The sequence below is a fragment of the Equus quagga genome, chromosome 2, assembly GCF_021613505.1.
Source record: "Equus quagga isolate Etosha38 chromosome 2, UCLA_HA_Equagga_1.0, whole genome shotgun sequence".
Lineage (NCBI taxonomy): Eukaryota > Metazoa > Chordata > Mammalia > Perissodactyla > Equidae > Equus > Equus quagga.
This window is the reverse complement of record NC_060268.1, coordinates 149,752,608-149,776,038: the sequence shown is the minus strand read 5'-3', so window position 1 is coordinate 149,776,038 and position 23,431 is coordinate 149,752,608. Positions and strand designations below refer to the sequence as shown.

At 43.7% G+C, this 23,431-nt stretch overlaps 1 protein-coding gene across 1 annotated transcript in view; it reads right to left on the bottom strand.

Annotated features, from left to right (window-relative positions):
* LGI1 (leucine rich glioma inactivated 1) overlaps positions 1 to 1,750 on the bottom strand; it is a 36,597-nt gene extending 34,847 nt beyond the window's left edge. Inside the window, exons 1-2 of the mRNA XM_046655004.1 lie at positions 1,456 to 1,750; positions 978 to 1,049 (exon numbers count right to left, since the gene is read on the bottom strand). Of these exons, the coding sequence (XP_046510960.1) occupies positions 978 to 1,049; positions 1,456 to 1,670 (287 nt within the window). The 5' untranslated portion in view covers positions 1,671 to 1,750. The remainder of the gene's footprint in view (positions 1 to 977; positions 1,050 to 1,455) is intronic.
* Positions 1,751 to 23,431: the final 21,681 nt, after the last annotated feature.

The window sequence follows — 23,431 nt, the reverse complement described above, 5'->3', positions numbered from 1 at the left end:
TCTGTGTGTATATAATCTCCAACAGCCATAATGGCCAATTAAGGCAAGAAAACAAAACAAAAAACAAACAAGCAAAAAACTTGGGTCCTGAATCATGCAGTTAAGATAACCAAAACTCAGTTGAATGACAATTGGCTAATTCCCTCCTGGACCCAGGTAACTACAAGAGCAATCTGTTGCCTGACACCCGAGTACCGGGAGACCTCTTGACCCCCACGTGGTCCTGCTCTAAGAACCAGCCCACCAACTGCCAAACATTACACATCAGAACAAATTATGTGTGTGACACTATGCCTGTGGAGAGATCTGATTTCTTAGTCAAATATTATTTTTTGAGTATTTTGAGACATAGACTGAATATGTGGTTCCCTCATGGCTAACTCAAAACACACAGCAAAGATTAATCGTTTGCACTATCCTATATTAATATTTTCTTTCCCTCCTTGTAAGGGGACTAGCTATAAATTAGATGAGATTAGAAAACAGTCTCTTGAGAATAAGTATTTTAAGGAATTACCTAGAAAGAACCCAGGTTTTTTTCCCCACATGGTAAATCATACAGGGGCGCAGCCTGCCCCACATCCCCGGGAGACAACATCTTGAGTGCATATGTTATGCTGGCCTCTGTATTGACTCATTCAAAAACTCCAGGGCAAAATAACCAAAGTTCCCAAGTCAAAAATGAAAGTAAAATAGTGGAATGGAATTGAGTTCATTGTTGCAACATTCCAACAACTTCATAAATAGCCATTAAAGTAGATAGCATTACAGGTTAGCAAATGTACCATTGCAAGAATCAACCTGCACCGTTGTCGTGAAGTTGCAGACAAACCCATCTACCTCTCACTTTCCTGGTATTCTTTTCCTCTGCAGAAATGTAATCACATTTGACAAAATTAATATTGAGATGGTTTTACTAGAGGGCTTATCCAAATGCATGCTATATTAAAAATAGTCAGGATATAAATATTTCTCACAAGAGCTGCAGCGATGGTGTGAATAAAAAACTGCCTTCTGAGATTTCAGTAAAACCAGATCTCACAAAGGATCTGAAAGAAAGCAAAACCAAAAAAACAAACGGACAGACACACACAAAGAGACACAGACACACAGAACAAACCTTATGTTAATCCGGTTTAGCAAAACAGTTCACTATTTTGACACTATTTGATGAAGTACGATCCCGTTCCTTCTCAGAAGAAGGAGGAGAGATGAATCTGCTACAGGTTTCTCATAATAATGTTCAGGGGTGGGGGGTTTCTAAGCATGTTCTGTAGCAGCTAAGAAAAAAATCAAAATTTCTAAATGCAGCAAAATGTTAGCACTGTCAAATGGCCAAGCATGCAAGAGGAATCTCTCTCTCCATGCCCTTCTACCAATACATACAAAGCCCCAAATACATCGGCTGGAATTTTTAAATCGTAAATTAGATATCAAAATGCTTACGGGCCTTACAATGAGATAACATCAGGAGGAACGGTGCGTGGAATGGATCTGGCATTCTCACATAAAGCATTATCTTTGGTACAAGTACACACGGCAGGGCATTTTGGCTTCGCTGGTTTCTTCCCCTCAGTCAGCAAAAGCGCAGATAAGAGACATAGGAAATAAGCAATTCTTTTCAGGGGGATGCAGGCATTTCCCATCCTTTGGCTTCTCTCTGATTCCATGCAGTCGAAAAAATATCCCCAAACATGAACAGGGCTTCTGGAATTCAGATGGTGATTGTCTTGCTCTAAGACCAGGTCACATAGGAGTCCACCCTTTTCCTTTGCCTCTGTATCTCTGCTTTTCAAAACAGGGACCTGCAGCTGATTCGTGAGCTGCTCCTCGCTCCAGCAATGCACTGCTCGGGGAAGAGACCTGTGAGGTGCTGCGAGATGGGAGGGATCCAACTGCTGGAGGAGAGAGCCGTCTTGCATCACCACGAAAACACTGAGCACAGACCAGCCTTCGAAGGCAAAGTGAAGTGATGTAACAGAAAATAAACAGCTTTCTGCTTGCACCGGGAGGCCCTTTAATTGTTACCAAAAATAGGACGGCATTATGTCTTATTAGTGGGTGGGTGGGCGGGTGGGTGGGAGCAGTCATCTTGCATGGATCTCGGCAATCTCAGAAACCTCTGGGAATTTGCTTTTCATGTGGCAAATAACCTAGCAAGAAAAACTAGCTTTGGAGCCAGCCCTGGCTGGAAAAATGAAGTTAAATGAAACTCTCTCCCTCCACAGCATTTGGCTAAAACCTTGCTATTTCTTGCTGAGTCCACCTGACCGATGCCATCGTTGAAAGACAGGCAAGAACACATGGAGAATGTGACTTTCAGGGAATGAATATGAATAAATACTTTTCTGACACTTATCAACACTCATGAATTATTGATTTTCATAATCCACCCCCCATGTGTGAGCCATTCCCTCCTCCCATGATGAGGGAGGGAAATAGAAGCATAGACTGCCTCTGTGTATAATCTACCCTCCTCACTTCTTGTACTCTCCCTTCTTTAGCAGGAGCACCAGAAGCCTGGAAGGATCTCCCTGCCAGCAGGAGGCAGCCAACTTTGGCTTCCAGTGCCCTGGAAAAAGTCTGGTTTAGCCTGGGAGGCTGAGATTGGGTGGGGAAAATGCTGGACTAAGAGCCAGAGACCTAGCTTTGAGGTCCCAGTTCTGCCATGAACGAGCTGATATTGTCTCTGGATCTATTCTCCTGTCTGTAAAATGGGGACGATAATATACATGTTCCGTGAACGTTAGGAACATTAAATCAAAATGGTAGGCTATGTTACGGTTGTATTTGATGGGAAAGAGGATGCACCGTTAGGGAAGAAAATTCCTTTAAAGAAGAAAAAAACAAGAGACCCTGGCAATGAGGCAAGGCAGTATAGTCCAAGAGGGTGGGAAGACTCTTAGGATGGAGAAAGAGGCGGAAAATAGACCTTGGTCCTCTCACCATGCTGAAGGTGCCCATCCCTTAATCCGGCACAGTTGGCCAGGGGGCGCCAGTCCACGATCTTTTCACTTTCAGCTTCTTAGACTGAAAGCAGTAAAAGGATTGTTTGAGCAAATTTGTGATTGTGACATACACTCATCCGACATGGGAACTTGATGCGTTGACAGTCTACCTTTTCCTTTCACAACGTGCCCCACGCTTACTCCAATCACTCGTTTAATTCTCTGTGAGCTCTATACGGCGAGGGCAGTGGCAGGCGTGTTCCTTGTTGTATTCGGTTATTGTCTGCTTACCCAGAAGACTGTAAGCTCCAGGAGGGTGAAGACCCGGCTGTGAATCTAGTGCCTGCACTGTGTGGTGCATGCATCATGAGCAACAGAGCATAGAGGCTATTCATGGTCAGGACACACTCATCCAAGGAAACTTCAAATCACACCTCAGACTTCCAATAAAGGGATTTGACCTCGTCAAGGCAGTCAGAGGACAATTCCCTGGAGAAGTAATGATTGCGCTGAGTTCCAAGGTAAGGGGGAATGAGAGAGGGTTGGTGAGAATGTTCCAGGTGGAGTGAATAGCATTTGCCAAGGCCTGGCCATGACCCAGAGAACAATGGACACCTCTGCAGAGTTTTAGGCAGAGGAGTGATATAATCTGGTTTCTGTTTCGAAAAGACCAATAGATTAGTATCATTAAGCCAGTTTTGGAAGGTATGTAAATATGTTGTTTTTTATAGAAAAGAAAAAAACTCAGTCCAAGAGATGTAACGATTTTAGAATGGATTCTACTAACACTTCACTGTCAAGGACTCTGTGTGGGGAGGGACTATATCCTAGCGTTTATAGAAGCCACCGTGACCTACAGGCGAGCCCCACTTGAAACAGTAAAAGTGTCACTTAAAGGTTGGCTGCAAGTCAGGTTTCTGTAAATTGAATCCTGCTTCAAATGCATGGTGGAAACTTGCTCCATAAAATAATTATGTGGTGAAAATTTTATAGAGGAATGTTTTCATTCAAACAATCACCTACCCCCTGTTATCTGACTTGTAAATGATGCATTCTGTAACTATAAAATAAAGACCCTGAGAACTTGCAGGGACCTCAGAGTTCTCGGATCCAATCCCTGGATGTTACAGAAGGGAAAACTGAGGTGCTGAGAGGTCATACCGATGGCTGGTAGCAGAGCCAGCACTCTGCATGGGGTGACACTGGCAGATACTTGCCTAAAATGAATGGTGGAGTCAAACAGGATAATTCACTTTTTTTTTTTTAAAGATTTTACTTTTTCCTTTTTCTCCCCAAAGCCCCCCAGTACATAGTTGTGTATTCTTCGTTGTGGGTCCTTCTAGTTGTGGCATGTGGGACGCTGCCTCAGCGTGGTTTGATGAGCAGTGCCATGTCCGGGCCCAGGACTCGAACCAACGAAACACTGGGCCGCCTGCAGCGGAGTGCACAGACTTAACCACTCGGCCATGGGGCCAGCCCCCAGGATAATTCACTTTTAAATGTATCAGATTATCAAGATTCCTTGATAACGTCTTGGCTTTGTGCTCTGTAGACACAAAGGAAGGGTGAGCCGTCTTTCATTTCTGACTTGGTTAAGCTGGGAGGGCAAATGAATAAGGGAGAGAAATCATATCCATAACTATTCACTTTGCAGCTGTATTTATCTGGCAGTTCAACTTGCCAGTTCAAGTGGCAAAAGGACCATGGAGAGGGGCACTCTAGGACAAATTACAATGGCCATTCTGAAAAGACAGTAACTTTTTCTTTTTCTATGGCATTTAAAGCTGAGACTTGAATTCCCTATTCAATTAAAACACCCACTAAGATAGGGCAAAATTTTAACCGTGTAATACAGAATGCTGACGGTTTTTTAGGGAGGAGAAACCGCTTCCGGGCTCTGGAATTGGCTCTGAGGAGGGGGCTACGGACAGGAGGGCTGGTTGTTATATTTAAGTCTAGAGGGGTCTAGAGGGAGAGGGCTCTTTCGCTGACAAAGCTTCCCTTCCCCGTGTCTCCTCCTTTGGGAAGCTCTGGTAGGGCACAGAGAGGATGTGGGAAGTGGGAGGATGGAAGCTGAGGGGTTTCCATCAACCTGGAGGCTGTTAGATAAGGTTTGGCAACCCATCTGTGGATTACGGTGGGGGCCCTTGGGAGAGGGGCTTAGGAAGGATGAAAGCAGACCTGGGAGGAGGCCAGGGGACGGAAGGCAGCCTCACTGCCCAGACCCAGCTGTGGAAGAGTAGCTGAGTGAGCCTGGGTCTGGCTCTGTACTTTGCCCGTCGTGTGACCTTGGGCTAGTTATTCAGCCTTTCCAGGCCACAATTTTTCCTCTGTAAAAGGAGGATAATGATAGTACATATTATGTTGAGCTGTTAAGAGAATTAAATACAATAATGTATTTAAAGTGCTTAGCGTGAGGTCTGATATATGGGACGGATTTGTCGTCGTCGTCATCATCGTCATTGTTGCAACAGGACTTGAATTCTGAACATGTGACTCCTGTTACCTGGGAAGCAAAGCTCTCAAACATAAATGGGTTTAGCTTAAGTCTGTGTTCACTCTAGGAAGCTGGCTCTTCTGGGCAGGATGACAGACTGTGGCCTTGCCAAGAGTCTATTCACATGAAGGAACCAAGGAGCCTCCTGGGAAAGAAAAACTCACCAGTTGCGGTGAGAGCAGGAGCACCCAAGCTCTGTTCAAGGACAAGATCCAGAGCTGGGGGAAAGAAGGTGGTTATGAACACAAGACAGACGATTTTGCAGCCCACCGCCCTTGAACTGAACGCGTGTAAGTTAGAAGGGGTAAGAGCAATCTACTTTGAGATCCCTCTAACAAAGGGTGTTGTCCCTAGTTCAGTGGGCACCATGGCATTCCAGTGGGTGCCATGAGGAACTACACACAGAGTTGTGGCACCAGGAGCAGCTGTAGAGATGTGAGACCAACAGCGTCCCCATCCAGGCCCATGGCTCAGACATCACCAAAGTCACTGGATTTTCCACCAGAAGCAGCTTGACCTTAGTGACCCAGCAGCCGTGACAGCTTACAGACATCAGAGGAACTGGCAAGTGACCCCAGCAGGGAGCTGGAGCAGAAGAGAAGGGAAAAGAGGGATACGGCGTGGTGTTTGAGAGCACATGTGCGACGTTCCCTGGGCATCCTCCGAAACTGGAAGGGTCTTTGTGGAGGGGCTGGCGATTCTGGGAGAGCTGTTGAAACCAGAGAGAGAGAGAGAGGAACAGTCTGTGCTGGGGTTCTGATCCCAGTTTTCCCCTAAGGCTGGTGTGGCCTAGGAAACACACATTGTACAAGTAAACAAATCATTATTATGAGCCTTAAAAGATCCAGCTTGGCCCTGCCTCCTTTTACAAACACTCAGACATGCAAACTGGTGTCAGTTTAAGCCGCTTTCTCAATAGAGCAGGGTTGTTGAAGCTGCAAGTCAGGTGCAAAAGTGGGTTGCAAAATCAGTCTAGTGGGTAGAAGCAGAATTTTAAAGAATGAAATAGCCTTGAATCCAAGATTGGACTATATTGCACCTATAAAAGCAACTATTGCCTTGTGAAACCTTTGTTTCACATTCTTTCTTTCCATTCTTTGGGTATGTGTGTGTGGCGGTGGGTGTAGGGTTGCGATATAAAATGTATTTCTTATAATCAGTTTACCATAAAAAAAACAAAGAAAGAAAGAAGGAAGAAAACACTGCATTGGAGGATGCTAAAGATCTTCACCCATCCGAGGAGTCTGTGAAACAGCAGAGAAATGTTGATCTCAATTCCAATAAATTTCACTTACCGATTGAGGGCAACAATTACACCTGTTGGAATATCCTTTCTGTTATTTACTAGCTGTGTGACCTTGGACAAGTTTCTTAGCTTCTCTGTGCCTCCTTTTCTACATTGATAAAGTAGAAGTAATACCATCTTTGAACTGTTGATCTGTGTTTTTTTTTTTTTTTGAGGAAGATTAGCCCTGAGCTAACTACTGCCAGTCCTCCTCTCTTTTGCTGAGGAAGCCTGGCCCTGAGCTAACAACCGTGCCCTTCTTCCTCTACTTTATATGTGGGACGCCTACCACAGCGTGGCGTGCCAAGTGGTGCCATGTCCACACCTGGGATTCGAACTGGCGAACCCCAGGCCACTGAGAAGCAGAACGTGTGAACTTAACCACTGCACCACCAGGCCGGCCCATGAATTGTTGATCTTAAGATGAGTGATAATGCACCTGGAAGGCATGTCACTAAGAAGGCATTCAACCTCTGATAACTCTACCAGAACTGAATGGGAAGAGGAGAGAGGGCAGTGGGCAAAGGACCAAATTACTTGCAAGTAGAGTGTCACTTAGGACTCTTGGATAGAAAGTGACAGATATTGACTCTGCCAACCTACTCATAAAAGGACCTTATAGCCATGGTGATAGAATGACTCGCAGAATTCAAGGAAGGTCTGTGTAAGGAGGCTTCAGAAAAGGAGAAACTTGTGGGAGCTTGGGGTCTAGGTGGCAGGAGCTAATGAGCAATGTCCTCAGGTGAATCCACTTCAACCAGTTCTTATCTTCATGTTCCTCCCCAAAGGAGAGATTCTGAAGGGCTGAGCTGGGGTTAGGTCCCCGCCCATTTGCCATGGGAAGGTAGGGCACCTTGACTGAAAATCCTGCCAAGAGTGGACGTGATGGGAGAGGGGTGTCTTCCCAAAGGAAACCAGAAGCAGAGAGGCTGAACACTGGGCAAGGCAAAACCAAGGGACACCCTCTGTGGGATGAGTGCCAGGATCTGTTAGCTAGTGTCACTTACCTCTGCCTCAGCCTATCACCCCCAAACCCAGCCTCGTGATTTTAAGAGAAATGACCAGAGGATAATGTAGACAAACAGATATGGATAATTTCTTATAGGACAGCTAAACTTTTGTCATGACTGCAGAATCAGGGGATTTCCAACTCTTAAGGTCCAAAAGAACAGAACTTTGGCCCAGAGAGAAGCTGAGAAGGCAATAATAATGAAAGATGACACAAAGAATACGTATTATGTGCTAGCTGCTGTTCTAAGCAATTTATCTATATTAATTCATTTAATCCTCATAACAATCCCATGGGATAGATGATATTATTATTACGATTATTTCCTTGATTTTTATACAAAAGGAAATGGAAGCCCAGGAGTATAAGTAGCTTGCCTGGGGTCCTCCCCTGGTAAGGAGTGGCACCGGGATTAGCTAAGGCATTCTGACTCTGATGCCCACAGTATTAGCCACTACCGGACATTGCCTCTCCAAAGGGCTGTGTGGGATGTGGGATCCTGGGTGCTGCCTTGGAGGCCCATAGTGCCTCCCTGGCTGGGCACTGATATTGTACTACAGTTCCCAGCATGCAACTGGGTTAACACCTTAACCCCTTCCTCACCAACAGTTCCCTCACTGTTTCAGGTAAAAAATTTTTTTAAGGGCAAATATGGCAAAAACTGGTCTGCCTAAAAGATAATTATGCAATTGAGGCATGGATGCAGATATAAATGGGAATAGATAGAGGACAAAGTAAGAGTCTAGGCTAAACCATCCTCTGTATTTTTCATTGTTCAAAGGAAGACACTGGAGATTACCACGGAAAAGACTGTTTTTAACTTAGAAACGTGTACTGTGACAGCTTCAATAAGGGTGTTTTAATGCACCTATTCTCAAACTTGGCTGCACTTTGGAATCATCTGGGGAATTTTTAAAAATATTTAATGCTTGGGTCACAGCCCTAGAGGTTCTGATTTAATTGGTCTGGAGTGTGTGTAACCTGGACATGTAATTGGACTGTAGTGTGACCTGGACATCCAGACTTTTATAATTTTCGTGAAATTCTGAAGTGCAGCAAAATTTGAGGATGCTTGTTTTAAAGAAGGGAAAGATTAATTATATTTAGGCAGGTTTATGAAGATGAATCAAATTGTGAGTGGCTCAAGGAAGCTTTTAAGAAAAAAGAGAGGGAGACAGAATAGACTTTAAAGCAGTGGTTCTCAGGCTGGGCTGTATGTTAGGATCTCCTGGGAAATGTTTAAAAAAATGTGGATACCTGGGTCTCACCTCAGACCAATTGACTTAAACCCTCTGGGCATGTATTCCAGTCCTGAAGCAACCCCAGAACAGTGGTTCTCAAAGTGTGTTCCCAGACCAGCAGCATCGCCCTACCTGGGAACTTGTTAGAGATACGAATGGTTGGGCCCCACCCCAGACAAACAGAAACAAAACAGAAACGGAAACAGAAACTCTGGAGTGGTGCCCAGAAATCTGTTATCACCAGGCTTCCTGGTGATTCTGGTGCACTCTCAAGTTTTGAGAACCACTGCCTAGGACGTAGGCTCCACGGAGGCAGGACCCTGGTCTGACGTGTTCACCCGTGAGCCTAGCAAAGTGTTAGGCATGGAGAATGTGCTTTTGAGAGTCTGTTACATTAATGGCCCCCAAGGAACCACACCTCTCAGTATTCATGTCCTTTTGCTCCCTCCCCTGAGAGCTGGACCAGCCTTCTTTAACCAACAAAATGTGGCAGAAGTGATGCTGTGTCAGTTCCAGGCCAGGGTCTTAAGAAGACCAGGCAGATTCTGCTTTTGGACTTCTAGGAGTCCTGAGCCACCATGTGAGGAGTGGCCAGCCGCACCAGCCACCCCAGCATTCAGGCCGAATTCAGCCTGAAACAGACCTGCCAGGTAAATGCAGCCGCAAGAGTGACCACGGGCAAGACCAGCGGAAGGAACTCCTAGCTGAGCCCAGACCAGACTGAAGAGCTGTGAGCAAATAAAATAATTGTTGTTTTAATCCAGTAAGTTTTGGGTGGTTTGTTAATGTAGCAACAGAAAAATGAAACAATAAATACTTGTTGAATTAATGGGTGAAAGTGCTATGGGGACAAGAAGTTGGAACATGGCCTCGCCCTTTTGTCAAAGGAGGAAAAACAGCAGTTAGAAAGAAAGCAGGGACATACTAGACAGTTGATGAAGAGAGTGGCTGAGAAGAGAATTTTCACTAGGAGCTGATAATTCTGTACCCACAGCCCAGACGGCAAAGGCCCACAATGCCCAGCCAAGAACAGAAGAATGAAAGGTGCTAACTCTTGCTATCATATATTTAATATTGATTACTTGCCAGGCATATTGATAAAACATTTTTCCTATTTTAATGCTCAACAACCAATATTATATACTTGCTGTTGAGTCAATTCCGACTTCTAGCGAACCTGTGTATGGCAGAGTGGAACCCTGCCCAGTGTTTTTGCACCATCCTTTCATCTTCCAGTGCTCTATCAGACAATGCTCCACTGCTAATCACAGGGCTTTCAGGGCCAATTTTTTCAGAAGTGGATGGCAGGGTCCTTCTTCCTAATCTCTCTAGTCTGGAAGCTCTGCTGAAACCTGTCCACCATGGGTGACCCTGCTGGTATTTGAAATACCAGTAGCATAGCTTTCAGCATCACAGCAACACACAGCCACCACAGTATGACAACCAGCAGATGGGTGGTGCGGTTCCCTGACAAGGAAATGAACCTGGCCGCAGTGATGAGAGCTGCTAAATCTTAACCACTAGACCACCAGGGCTGGCTATTATATACTTATAATATACATAATAAATTATACATATAGTCATATTACATATTATATTATATTATTGTATTATATATTTGAATTACATATTAATTCCTCACAACAAATTTGTATAATAGGTGCTAATGTTACCCCATTTTACAGCTAAGGAAGTAAAAGATCAAAAAGGTTAAATTATTTGCCCAAAGTCAAACAGTTACTATTAATTGGAACTCAACCCATATTCATCTGATTCCCAAATTCCAGCTTTGAAGCACACAGTAGGGCCAAACTATTCAGAAAAACCGAATAGTGGTCCTGTGGGTAGCTCAGTTTTGAAGGGTGGTAGCAAAGAAGACTTACTGTCTGCCATTGGTTGTAAATAAAATGCGCCGCTTTAGCACATGAATGCATCTCCAATTTCAGGATAGGAGTCAATGGAAAAATAGATTTCACGTTACAGCTAAAGTTGGTAGATTACATCTATGTGGTAAAATACAAGAAACTAGTAGTTAATCTTAGGGCCAGCCATCTGTGATGAGGAGTAGTTAGACATTCTGAGAAACTTAGACCAAACCTCTCAGCCCCGGAAGAAGAGTTTCCTAAGCAATCAGAGTTGCTTAAGAAAAACAAGGCCAGATGCAAGCCATACGAGAGCAGCTTTTTTGGCCTTTCTCTCTCCAAAACCATACAGAAAGATTTTTTTGACCATTTCTTTTAAAACTAGTCTAACAGAAGCTCCAGTTTCTTCTGTAGGAAGCATCTCAAAATCTCCTTCATCAATTCAATATAGCAATGCTACATGGTGTGTCAAAGCCAAGGACAAGAGAGAGAGAGTCAGTGGTTTCCCAGGGGCTTGGAACTGCTTACCTGCCCTCTTTCGATGTACTCCTGCCTGCTCTTCATTCCTTAATTGGTTCAATGTGTACTTCTGAATACTCTGTCACACACTAGGCATTAGGGGATGCAAAGTGCACAAGACAGAGTCTCTGTCTCCAGAGAGCTCTGTAAGCCCCATGAACTGGAAGCAAACGGAATGAATATGCAGATTACAAAATCATAGCTCCATTCTCTATTCTTTTGTGTGTGTGTGTGTGAGGAAGATTGGCCCTGAGCTAACATCTGTGCCAAACTTCCTCTATTTTATGTGGGATGCCTTGACAGTGTGGCTTGATGAGTGGTGCTAAATCTGCACGCAAGATCTGCACCTGTGAACCCTGGGCTGCTGAAGCGGAGCACTTGAACTAACCACTGTACTGCCTGGCTGGCCTACCATTCTCCTTTCTTATTTTCTCTTTGCTTACTTGGGAGGCAGCCATAGAATTGTAGCAACTGATAGATCTGAGTTCAAATCCTGGCATTACCACCTACTGGCTGTGGGATCTTGATCAAATCATTTAACCTCTCTGGGTCTCAACTTCTTTACGTGAAATGAAATTAATAATGCTGACCTCTCAGGCCTTTGCCAAGGGCTGGATGAAATTGTGTCTGTGAGAGCGTTTCATCAACTCTAGTCTTTTATGTTTATTGAATTGAGTTCTACCCTCCCTCCCCAACTGGTTTTTGTCTCTGATTCTTCCTCCCATTTTATTTCCCTTTGTTGTAAGGGTACCCAAGATTTGTTTTAATCAGGTATGGTAAGACGTGCAGACATGGAAATGACTGTCAGGAAGGAAGAAGTTATTATACTCACAGTTTCCTGGAGTATAAAACAGAAGGCAAGGAGTGCCATGTAGGATGGCCACAGAGGGAAGCCCCTGGGTCAGCCAGGAGGCAGAAGGAGTGAGGGGAAAATGTGGAAAAGAGCCGCTATTGTGCTAGTTTGAATAATCTCAGTGGGATCTGGGGCATGAGAGCTGTCCCCAGCTATCTGGTACCTGCCCTGGGATGATTAGGACAGGTGCACAGTGGCCCAGAGTGTGAGAGCCTATTAGAGGAGGTGGTTGGGGATATGGATACTGGGTTGGTTGATTTGCATATGAAAGATACACTCACAGGTGAGTCATTTACTCTCTCTAGGAATTGGCTAACTCTGGGAGGGGCAGTCCCTGGAGGGTCAGCAAGGCCCCAGGTGTCAAACCATCAAAATACAGAAACTGAAAGGACATGCCTAGTACACCCTTTCACCCACTCCTCAATAGGAAGCAAATGACTGGGCTCTAAGAGGACTGGGAACAGCATGGAAGCCTGGGGAACCACCCCATTAGGAGTGCGGTCTGCAAAGAGGGGAGTTGGAGAGTCAGTGAATCCAGTAGGATTTCAGCTCTGGCCCTGTTTAGTTTATCAAGATTCTAAGCCCAGCACAGAGTGAAACCAGGGTGAACTGAATGAAAGGCAGCAAGATGTACTGCTTAAAAAACCGTCTTTGGAAGCAGGACCCGCAATTTATTTATCTTTCTATTCCTGTGATTGAATGATCATTAACTAGGAGAAACAGCTAGAATGGCCTTGTAAAAGAGAAAAGATAGTTTAGAGATGTGGGCTGGTAATTTTCTTTACTCCTAAAATAATAAATTTTGTTACCAAAGTTAAGCATGCTGAATTTATTCATTTTAATAACCGTCTTCAATGTTGAGTAGAAACTGAATTAGCCATGGATTGGAGGCCATTGCTTATGTCCCAAAGGAAGGGATCCTTCTGCCTTATGCTAGTGGGAGAAATTGGACCAGCTCTGCTTTCTTTCTCTGTTTAAATTTCCAGGGGAGGAAAAACAATGTAATTGATGATGAAGATGATGATGATGATGATGACTTGGACGACAGCAACCAACACTTAACATATGTTGACAATATGCCAGGCACCTTGTAGGTACCTTAGAACCATTACTCATGGTTCATTAGAACCATTTAATCATAACATGCAAAGTTTGGCTATTATTGACTCCCAATCTATAAATGAGGAAACTGAGGCATAGAGGCTAGGCAGCTTGCCCAAGATGAGAGGTTAATCTGGCTTAAAATTGAGGCATTCCAGGGGCTGGCCCCGTGGCCGAGTGGTTGAGTTTGCGTGCTCCGCTGCAGGCGGCCCAGTGTTTCATTGGTTCGAATCCTGGGCGCGGACATGGCACTGCTCATCAAACCACGCTGAGGCAGCGTCCCACATGCCACAACTAGAAGGACCCACAACGAAGAATACAGAACTATGAACCCGGGGGCTTTGGGGAGAAAAAGGAAAAAATAAAATCTTTAAAAAAAAAAAAATTGAGGCATTCCACACTCTTAATCACTCCACAGCACTGTCTCCTTGCTTCAGAGTGGTTTCCTGGAACAAAGGTGATCTCACCTATTCACACAAGAGCAGGCAAGAAATGTGTGAGTGCAGAACCCCGATGAGGTGATGAGTATTGGCATCTTGTGCTCGTCTGGGTGTGTAACCAGGGTTGGTCCCTGGCAAAGCTGTGGCATGTGAGAACTTTGTCTTTGGAACATGGAAGAAACAGAATGGGTCAAGATCTGGTTCTGTCATGGATGAGCTGTATGACCTTGTGTACAGCTCTTTTTCTTTTTTTTTTGAGGAAGATTAGCCCAGAGCTAACATCTGCTGCCAATCCTCCTCTTTTTGCTGAGGAAGGCTGGCCCTGAGCTAACAACATCCGTGCCCATTTTCCTCTATTTTATACGTCGGACACCTACCACAGCATGGCGTGCTAGGCGGTGCCATGTCCGCACCCGGGATCCAGACCGGCAAACCCCGGGCCGGCAAACCGGAACGTGCGCACTTAACCCCTGCACCCCGGGGCCCACCCCTTGGGCACAGCTCTTAACACCTAGGCTCTGGTTTTCAAAGGAAACTCTTGGGCTGGGTGATCTCTAAGCATCCTGTACATATAAACTGCCCCTCCCAGAAATTCTATCAGACAGTAGACTATTGGAAAGGCAAGGAGAGTGATGAGCAGGGTCTTGCCTGTCCAAAAGTAAGTTGCTGATAGCTATTTGTGTGTCCTGAGAAATTCTGAAAACATTGGGCCTGGTTACCCTCTGCTTTATGTTGCACCGTATGCCTAAAGCTGGTGAATGGATAAACACCACTCATGGTTGTAACTGCATACTCAAGAAACCTTGAAAAGAAGAAAGGAATGATTATTTAGTGAGACGAGTATTACAGAAGACCCTGGGGAGGGCAGGAGAGGAGGGAGGAGGGTGAGGACTTCTCATTGTTTTGGTCCCAGGATCCCATCAGGTGCTATGAGTATCAACTAAGGGCAGTACCTCCTTCCTAGGAGCTGTTTGGAAATACATAAGGGCGTTTCTGCTGTACCCTGGCTGCCGTTGCTGGACTAGAGATGCTAACGTCCTGAAACTCTTGGGACCTCCACACACAACGAAGAATTGTCCTGCCCCAAATGTTCTTAGCATTCCCACTGAGAAGGAATAAAAGAAGTTCTCACAGCGGGGAACATAAAAAACGTCTTTGTGCATTTTTCTGAACATTAATCAATAATCCATTAACTCAGGGAAGCTGAATGCTCTTCATACAGAATCCAAAACAAACTGACAGACATCCTCTGGCAAGAGCTGTGGCGAGGCTGAGGCCTTGGACAAGGCATTTCGTCTCCTTAGACCTCAGTTTCTCTGTCTTTATAGCACTAGCATTCCGTAACTTCCTACTTTCTCTCCTCAGAAAGGAAAAATACCCTGTAAAAAGAGAGGCCTGGAAAGACTTTGCTTTTCTCATTTTGTGTTTGGTAGATACATGTACTGCAGCTAACCAAAAGGCATACAATAAAGTTTAAATCAAAAGTATACAGAAGCATACTTTATTGACTATATTGACTAGAGTTCATAAAACTATATTGTGTATTTAAAAGTTGCTAAAAGAGTAGATCTTAAAAGTTCTCATCACAAGAAAAAAAATTTTTTGCCACTAGGTATGGTGACAAATGTTAACTAGACTTATTGTGTGGTCATTTTGCAGTATATACAAATATTGAATCATTATGTCAGTATATACAAATATTGAAACAAATATAATGTTATATGTCAATTATACCTCAATTTAAAAAAAAGTATACAGAAGCAAGTGATCCCATAATATTTTTGATAAAATATGGTTTTAGCTATTTAGCATTTTCTCTGGAAGTATATTTGAATTTTTCAGAGTCAAACACCAAAAAAATGCAGGCAAGGCCATGGTGGGCTACTTTTCCTACCGGCTAGACCTGAATAACAAAAATAGGAGATTGTTAGGGAACGAAACAAGCATAATTCTAAGTCATGGGCAAGGTGAACATAATTGAGCCAGAAAGATAATTTGAGCCGGTCCTAAGGAAAAGCAGTGGCTCTGAGAGGTGTTGCCATAGAGTGGGACTTGTTTATTGGAATATAAAGTTGAAAATATGACGAGTCTCCTTGCTGCTGCTTCTACTTTATGCCTGAATTACTCCTGAGATAGTTTTTAGCAGTGATTTTTTCTTAAAAGAGACACTCCTTCATCCTTTCAAGACCATTAACTGCTTTTTTGTTTGTTTTGGTCTAAGATTCTGAAATTACAAGGAAAAATATGCAACTAGACTGCTCATGCCTTGGAAACTTGAACTCATGGTGTTGGATCTCAGTCTTGTTGCTTTTGTCTTATCCCTGTAGAAAGGGCCTGTTTTGTTTTGTTTGGCCTTGTGCTCTCCTTCTGGAAGAACTAAGAGCTTTCCATTGCTGCCCGTGACTTGTGGCCTGTAGTACACCCATGAGTTTCAGTAGAAATGATGACCCAAGAAGCTTGGAATTTGACTGCAGAAAATGGCAAGGGAATGATGGAACTGGTTATGACCATAGGATTAGTGCCCTGCTGGTCCAGGCAGGAATGGGCGACAACAGCAGAGGAGCATCAGGCTCCCCACGAGCCCCACTCCTGGCTCCACGTTTGGCTCTGCCCCAACTGCTCCACGTGGTGGAGCAAGGAAGATGGAGGAACCGATACTTGTTGGGCCTCCTACAGGCCAGATGCTCAACTGATCATCGTACCTGCCCAGCATGTGAGGCATTATCATCCTCACGCAACAGACAAGGGAATAGAAGCTCACAGAGGTTCAATGACTTGCCCAAGACCACACAGTTTAGCTTCAAACTGACTTCTGTCTATTTTTAAAATGTTTATCACATGATTCCTTGCTTTTGATGTATATGAAATTATGGACAGTGCTTGAGGCCTTGTCTATGTGAGGCAAGTATTGTGTAAAATGTCTGTACTGTTTCACTTGTTTGTATGGTGTTTGAGGCACGGAGACAGCTGAGGCTAACCAGAGACTCTCTGGGGATACCTGGGGCATCCCAATGCAGTCGGACGCAGTCTATTGTGGCAGTTACAGCTCAAGTCCTGACTTTGCCATTTACCAGCTGAGTGACTTCGGGCAAATTTTTACACTTTCTCATTCTAGTTTTCCTCATCTGTAGAATGAAGATAATACTAGTACTCACCTCACACAGTTGTTATAAAGAGGAAAGGAGATAATGTAAGGAAGTGTTTAGCACATAGTAAGCTCTTATTATTCCAATCTGTCTCTGGATATCCCAGGTACTCTTGTAAGAGCCCCCCTCTGAAGCTGTCAGAACGACGGAGGGAGGAGGGTGAGAGGAGCACCCAGGCCTGAGGAGGGGGAGAACAGCTGGAATGGCTGCCTTCCTGACCCAGACTATACGCCTCAGCCCTGGACCTGTAAGATAGGTCCCCTCATTCTAGTCTGAGGGTAAATCACAGAACCCTGAAGGAACACAGCCCAGAGATGGCATTTCCTCCGTCTCCATCCTACAGTAGAGCCAAATTTCAAAGGGGCTCTCAAATAACAGCATCAGCCTTCTGAGCTGATTGTTAAAGTTTTTCCAGGAAAACAACACTTTGCCATTTTGTTACTCTTCTGGACCAACAGTGAAGCATGTCATGACGGACACAGGCCTTGTTTAAGAGGAGTATCCACCACCCAACATTTGACTGTAATTATGTTGCTCAGATTAAACTAAGTAAACAATGGATTTTCTTTCCAGTTTTATTGAGAAATAATTAATATACATCATTGTATAAGTTGAAGGTATACACCATGATGGTTTGATTTATATATATTGTGAAATGATTACCGCAATAGGCTTGGCTAACATCCATCATCTCATATAGATACAATAAAAACGAAGAAAGAAGAAAAGAAAAAAGGAAAAAAGGACAAAATATTTCTCCCTCTGATGAGAACTCACAGGAGTTACTCCCTTAACAACTTTCCCGGGGCCAGCCCCGTGGCCGAGTGGTTCAGTATGCACAGTCCACTTCGGCGGCCCAGGGTTTCACCAGTTCGGATGCTGGGTGAGGACATGGCACCACTTGTCAGGCCACCCTGAGGTGGCGTCCCACCTAGTACAACCAGAAGGACCTACAGCTAGAATATATAACTATGTCCTGGGAGGTTTGGGGGAGAAAAAGAAGGAGAAGAAGAAGAAAAAAGAAAGAAGATTGGCAATAGATGTTAGCCCAGGTGCCAATCTTTAAAAAGAAAAGAAAATCCCAACTTTCCTATATGTCATACAGCAGTGTTAACTCCAGTCATCATGTTGTACTTCACATCCCTAATACTTATTTCTCTTATAACTGGAAGTTTGTACTTTTTGACCACATTCCTCCACTTCCCCTCCCCCACCCTCTATCTCTGGTAACTACAAATCTGATCTCTTTTTCTATAAGTTTGGTGTTTTTTAGATTCCACATATAAATGAGCTCGTACACTATTTGTCTTTCTCTGTCTAACATATTTCACTTAGCACAATGTCTTCAAAGTCCATCCGTGTGGTGGCAAATGGCAGGATTTCCTCAATTTTTATGGCTAAATAGCCTGTATATATATATATATATATATATATATATGTATATATCACAACTGCTTTATTCATTCAGCAATCAGTGGACACTTAGGTTGTTTCCATGTCTTCACTACTGTAAATAATGCTGCTATGGACATGGGGGCGCAAATATCTTTCCAAGTTAGTGTTTTCATTTCCTTTGGATATATTCCCAGAAGTGGAATTGCTGAATCATATGGTAGTTCTATTGTAACTTTTTGGGTCTTCCATACTGTTTTCCATAGTGGCTGTACCAATTTACAATCCCACCAACAGTGTACAGGTGTTCCCTTTTCTCCACATCCCCACCAGCGTTTGTTATCTCTTAGCTTTTTATGATGGCCATTCTAACAGGCGGGAGGTGATATCTCACTGTGGTTTTAATTTGCACCTCCCTAATGGCTAGTGATATTGAGCATCTTTTCATGTACCTGATGGGCTTTCACATGTCTTCTTTGGATAAATGTCTATTCAGGTCCTTTGCCCATTTTTTAGTTGGATTATTTGGCTTTTTGCTATTGAGTTGTACGGGTTTTTTATATATTTTGGACATTAAGCCCCTATCAGATATATGGTTTGCAAATATTTTTTCAGATTCCAGGAGTTGTCTTTTCGCTTTGTTGATGGTTTCTTTTGCTGTGCGGAAGCTTTTTAGTTTGATATGCACAAATGAATTTTATTTTTTACTTAGCATAGCTGTCTCAGTTCATTCATTCACAAATGTGTGTTCTCCATGTGAGGCACAGTGTGGCAATGGACGTTCATTAGAGGACAAGACCCATGTAGCTCCTGCCCTCGAGCGTCACACCGTCCATGGGAGGAGATGAGAATTAAACAAGAGGAAACAAAGGGTGGGCAAAGGCTGTGTTAAGAGACGATCAAGCTAGTGAAGCAGTAACAGCGGCACAGATTCCTGACTAGGGTGTCAAGAAAGTTGAAACTAAACCCCAAGGACGCCAAATCTGCCTTGATCCAGCCTGGCAGCCTCCCCAAGGGCCCCAGCTTCCCTGTGAGTGTTAGGTGGCTGCAGCAGCAGAGAGTGTCCCACTGTGGTCCCTCTGCTCCCAAAGATATGGGAAACCTCCTTATTCCTTTGCCTTTTAATCCTCACAAAGATGGCAAGGGTTCTGAGGAATGGTTTCTAGGGAAAACTTGGGAACAAAGAGACTAATGTCAAACAAGAAAAAAAGTACAAGAAGAAAAACTTTCTATGCCTCTGTAGGGAGGGAAAAACTTTCTCCTCTACTCTCTTGGGTTCTGTACCTGAGCCCTGCAAATTAAACTGACAAAAGTCAGATTAACAAGAGAAAAAAAACAAGATTTAATTATATACTTATGCATAAGAGTTCACAAAGAAAAGTGACTCAAGGAGGTGGTAGAATTGGGGGCTTATATATCATCTTAACAAACGGTGCTAAAGTATGGAGAAGAGGCTAGACAAAGGAAAGGGGGTTTGGGCTTCTGGAGGGTGGGTAAGTTATGGAAAAGTGACTAGGAAATGTATGGTAAATAAGAGTTGTCTAGTAAGAAGAGTCCTTTCAGGTAATAAAAGCTGTCTCCTGAGTAATTCTTTTCCTGGTACCAGAGAGGGAGACTCATTTACAAAAGGAAATTTATGTTACCTTTACAAAGGGAAATTGATGCCTTGCTTTTAGGCAGGAAAAGAAAGGGCAGAGAGCTAATTGTTTTCAGCTCACAACAGTCGTTACACCAAAGTGACATACTTGGGGGTGACATACTCTGATCCCCTTCGCCGGGCCTTGCTTGGATATTGAGCATTGTGCTAAGAACCTTTACATGCATGCTGCATTATATCACTTATTTCTCATAACCACTCTGTGGGCTAGGTATTCTTGATATGCCCATTTTTCAGATAAAGAAACTGAGGCTAGAAAGGTGAAATAAATAGGTCATAAATCTAGCCAGTGGCAGAACTAGGATTTTAGTCCAGGAAAATGAGAAAATTAATTGATGATTTCTTAGTAAGGGTAATTTTTTTGCAGAAATAGAGGTGAGAAACACTATCTTTCCTTAAAAGGGGACTTTAGAGAGAATCAAGAAACGGATTCTTGGTAGGAGTTATAAATCCTCCAGCCTCTGGTAGTGCCAGCCACAGGAGGAGCTCAATAAATATGAATTGAGTAACGCAGGGAGGGAGGGTGTGAAGAAGGCAGTGAGGGAATGACTGAAGCGCCTCAAATTGTCTCTCCCAACTTATCAGGACCTGTCCAGGCTTTTCTCCCACTAACCCTAGGCACAAGCCAGCTGCCTGCACCCTCTTCTCTTGCATCTTGCAGCTCCCAGGAATTTGGAGAGCTTGGTGGTTGGTTTCCCCCACTCTCTTGGGTCTCTAATAGCCTGATTCTTACAGCACTGGCTATGCCTGGGACTCAGTCTCCATGGCTTCTCCAGATGATGCTGCCTGGAAGGCAAGCCCACAGGACTTTTTCATTCCAAGGGTCAAGAAATACAACAAATAGCAAATAAAGGAATTTATAGAGGTTCTGGAACCTTATTCCCAAGCGCCTCCACAAATGGCCTGCCTTTAGCTCCTGACTTCCTAGGACATGGTCTCCCCAGAGTCGGAAGACAGCCTTGCCACTTGCTACTTGAATGATCTTGGGCAGTTATTTAACTTCCAGACCACATCTGTAAAATGTACCCATCTCTGCAGGTTGGGGTGAGCATTCAAGAAGGTTGCGTATTTGAAAGAATTAGCACAGAGAAAGTGCTAAATAAATGTTGTCATGGGCTGAATTGTGTCTCCTTCCAAATTCACATGTTGAAGGCCTGACCCCTAATATGACTGTATTTGGAGATAGGGCCTTTCAGGAGGTAATTAAGGTTAAATGAGGTCATAAGAGCGGGGCCCTAATTCAACAGAACTAGTGTACTTATAGGAAAAGGAAGAAACACCAGGGGTATATGCACAGAGAAAGGACCATGTGAGGACGCAGCAAGCAGGTGTCCATCTACAAGCCAAGGAGAGAGGTCTCAGGAGAAACCAAATCTGCTGACACCTTGATCTCAGACTTTCGGCCTCCAGAACAGTAAGAAAATAAATTTCTGTTGTTTAAGTCACCCAGTATGGGATATTTTGTTCTGGCAGCCTAGCAGACTAAGACAAGTTCTAATTCCACTTATTTTCTTTCCTTGTTCTTTGAACACACGCACACATTCAAAGGCCACTCAGAATATGAGCTGGAAAAGTTTTGACCTGCCTGAGCCCAGCTTGAGTCATTGGGACTCAAAACTTGGAAAGAAGTCAAAGGGAGGTCAGCATGTCCTCTCAGTGTCGGAGCAGAACACTTTACAGGCTGCCCAAGGGTTCAATAACGAGCTGGGCTGAGAAGGGCACTTATGCTTGAGTTTCTGCTTACTATTGGTCAAGGCCCACTGTAAAGTTACATCTGCACTAGTAGACTTATGCCCAAGAGAGACAGAAATGAATTCTGAAAGGCAGAAAACATAATCCTCAAGTTATGGTTCTGTTGCCTATAGCACATTAATCAATTTTGTATCTAATCCTACCGTCTTATTCCAACATTCTTTCTCCAACGCCCAAATGATTGCAGTTCCTCGCATTCTCTTTGGAATCAGCTTTACCATCCTTCATTAGTGAGTTGAATGAATCTCTGATGTGTTCATTCTATATTTGTATAAGGGTCATGCTTTTGACTTTTTGAAAAGTATTCTTTGACAAGGACAAGGAATTCTGGTATTTCTAGAACCTATCACACTTTAAGCTGGTATAAGGCCTTCTTGGATTGGGATTTGTTTTTTTAAATTTCCAGACCTTCTCTATTTCTGTATTAGGAGCTTGAAAGCACCAATGTTCAAGAATCACAATAACGTACTAGTTACAGAAGAATCTAATTCCCTCCACTGGTAGGGCAAACCCAAAGTAAACAGTAAACTTGGTTTTTATCCTTTATTCTATTCCTTCTCTCCTTCCCACTTTGCCCTACGTTGGCGGGGCCCTTTAACCCGGGTCCATTCTATCTTCTTAATTCAGGTGGTAGGAAATGACCTGATAGATTGCAAGGTATGAATGACAGCAAGTTGTTCCTCCAAGGCCATTTGCATTAAAATAGGGGACGGAGGCTTTAACCTCCAGGCTTTTAGACTGTATTTCTTGGGCTTTGCATCTACCTCCCTGAACTTTCCCTCTCTCTGCCTCTCCTCCCTATAAATAGACTTCAGCCAGAACAACTCCACTTATACACTAAGATTCAGGTAAGGTTTCATTTGAATGGTCAATTACTTAGGAGATGCATTTAACCCAAAGAAATGAAGCTTTAATAATGGCAAAGGCAATTATGCTGTAGTGGAAGGAACCCTGAAGCCAGGAGATGCAAAGAGTCCTTGCTCTGCCCTTTACCAGCTGTGTGATCTTGTGCAGATCACTTGATTTCACAGAGCCTTGAGGTTCCTACATATAACCCTACCTTGCAGGTGAATTGAGAGCATTAACAGAGAACATGTAAAGTGACATGCCATTGTGAAGGATTACTGTGAACAACTTTTCAGGCATTGCCGACATGCAATGAGATATTTGGGGATCACAGGGGAGCCCCTAGAACTCCTCAGATCGTGTTGATTAAGTGGCCACCTAGTCACATGGCTGTGATTTTAACCTTAGTGCATGAGCGCTTGCTCCTTCATTACCTTAAATTCTTTTTGCCATCCATCTGCTTCTCCAGTTTCTAATTAAAATTTGGAAGTTTCATGAAAATTCGGCAGGAACAGTTTTTACAAAATGTTGTCTCCAGTGGAGCAGATTGTGCTGCTCATTCGAGTCAGTTCTCAAACTAATTTAACTCTCAGCCCTGTAGCCTTCATAAGGAAAGGCAGGGAAAGCAAAAATGGAGCTGTGATGAACTGTGCCAATTGGACTGCCTCATGCTTCTGACTCATTTCAGAACCATTATCATGTCAATAGAAGCATCCCCTCTACCCCCATATTATTTGCACGGAAATGCTATTAGTAAAGCAAGGTCTGGAGAGAAGGAGCACATTAACATTGTGCTCAGGCTTAAAAGCAAAGCAGGGATGGACATCCAGAGACGCCTTGGTTCCTGGATCAAAAGGAAGAAATAGCACTGGAAAAACAGAAA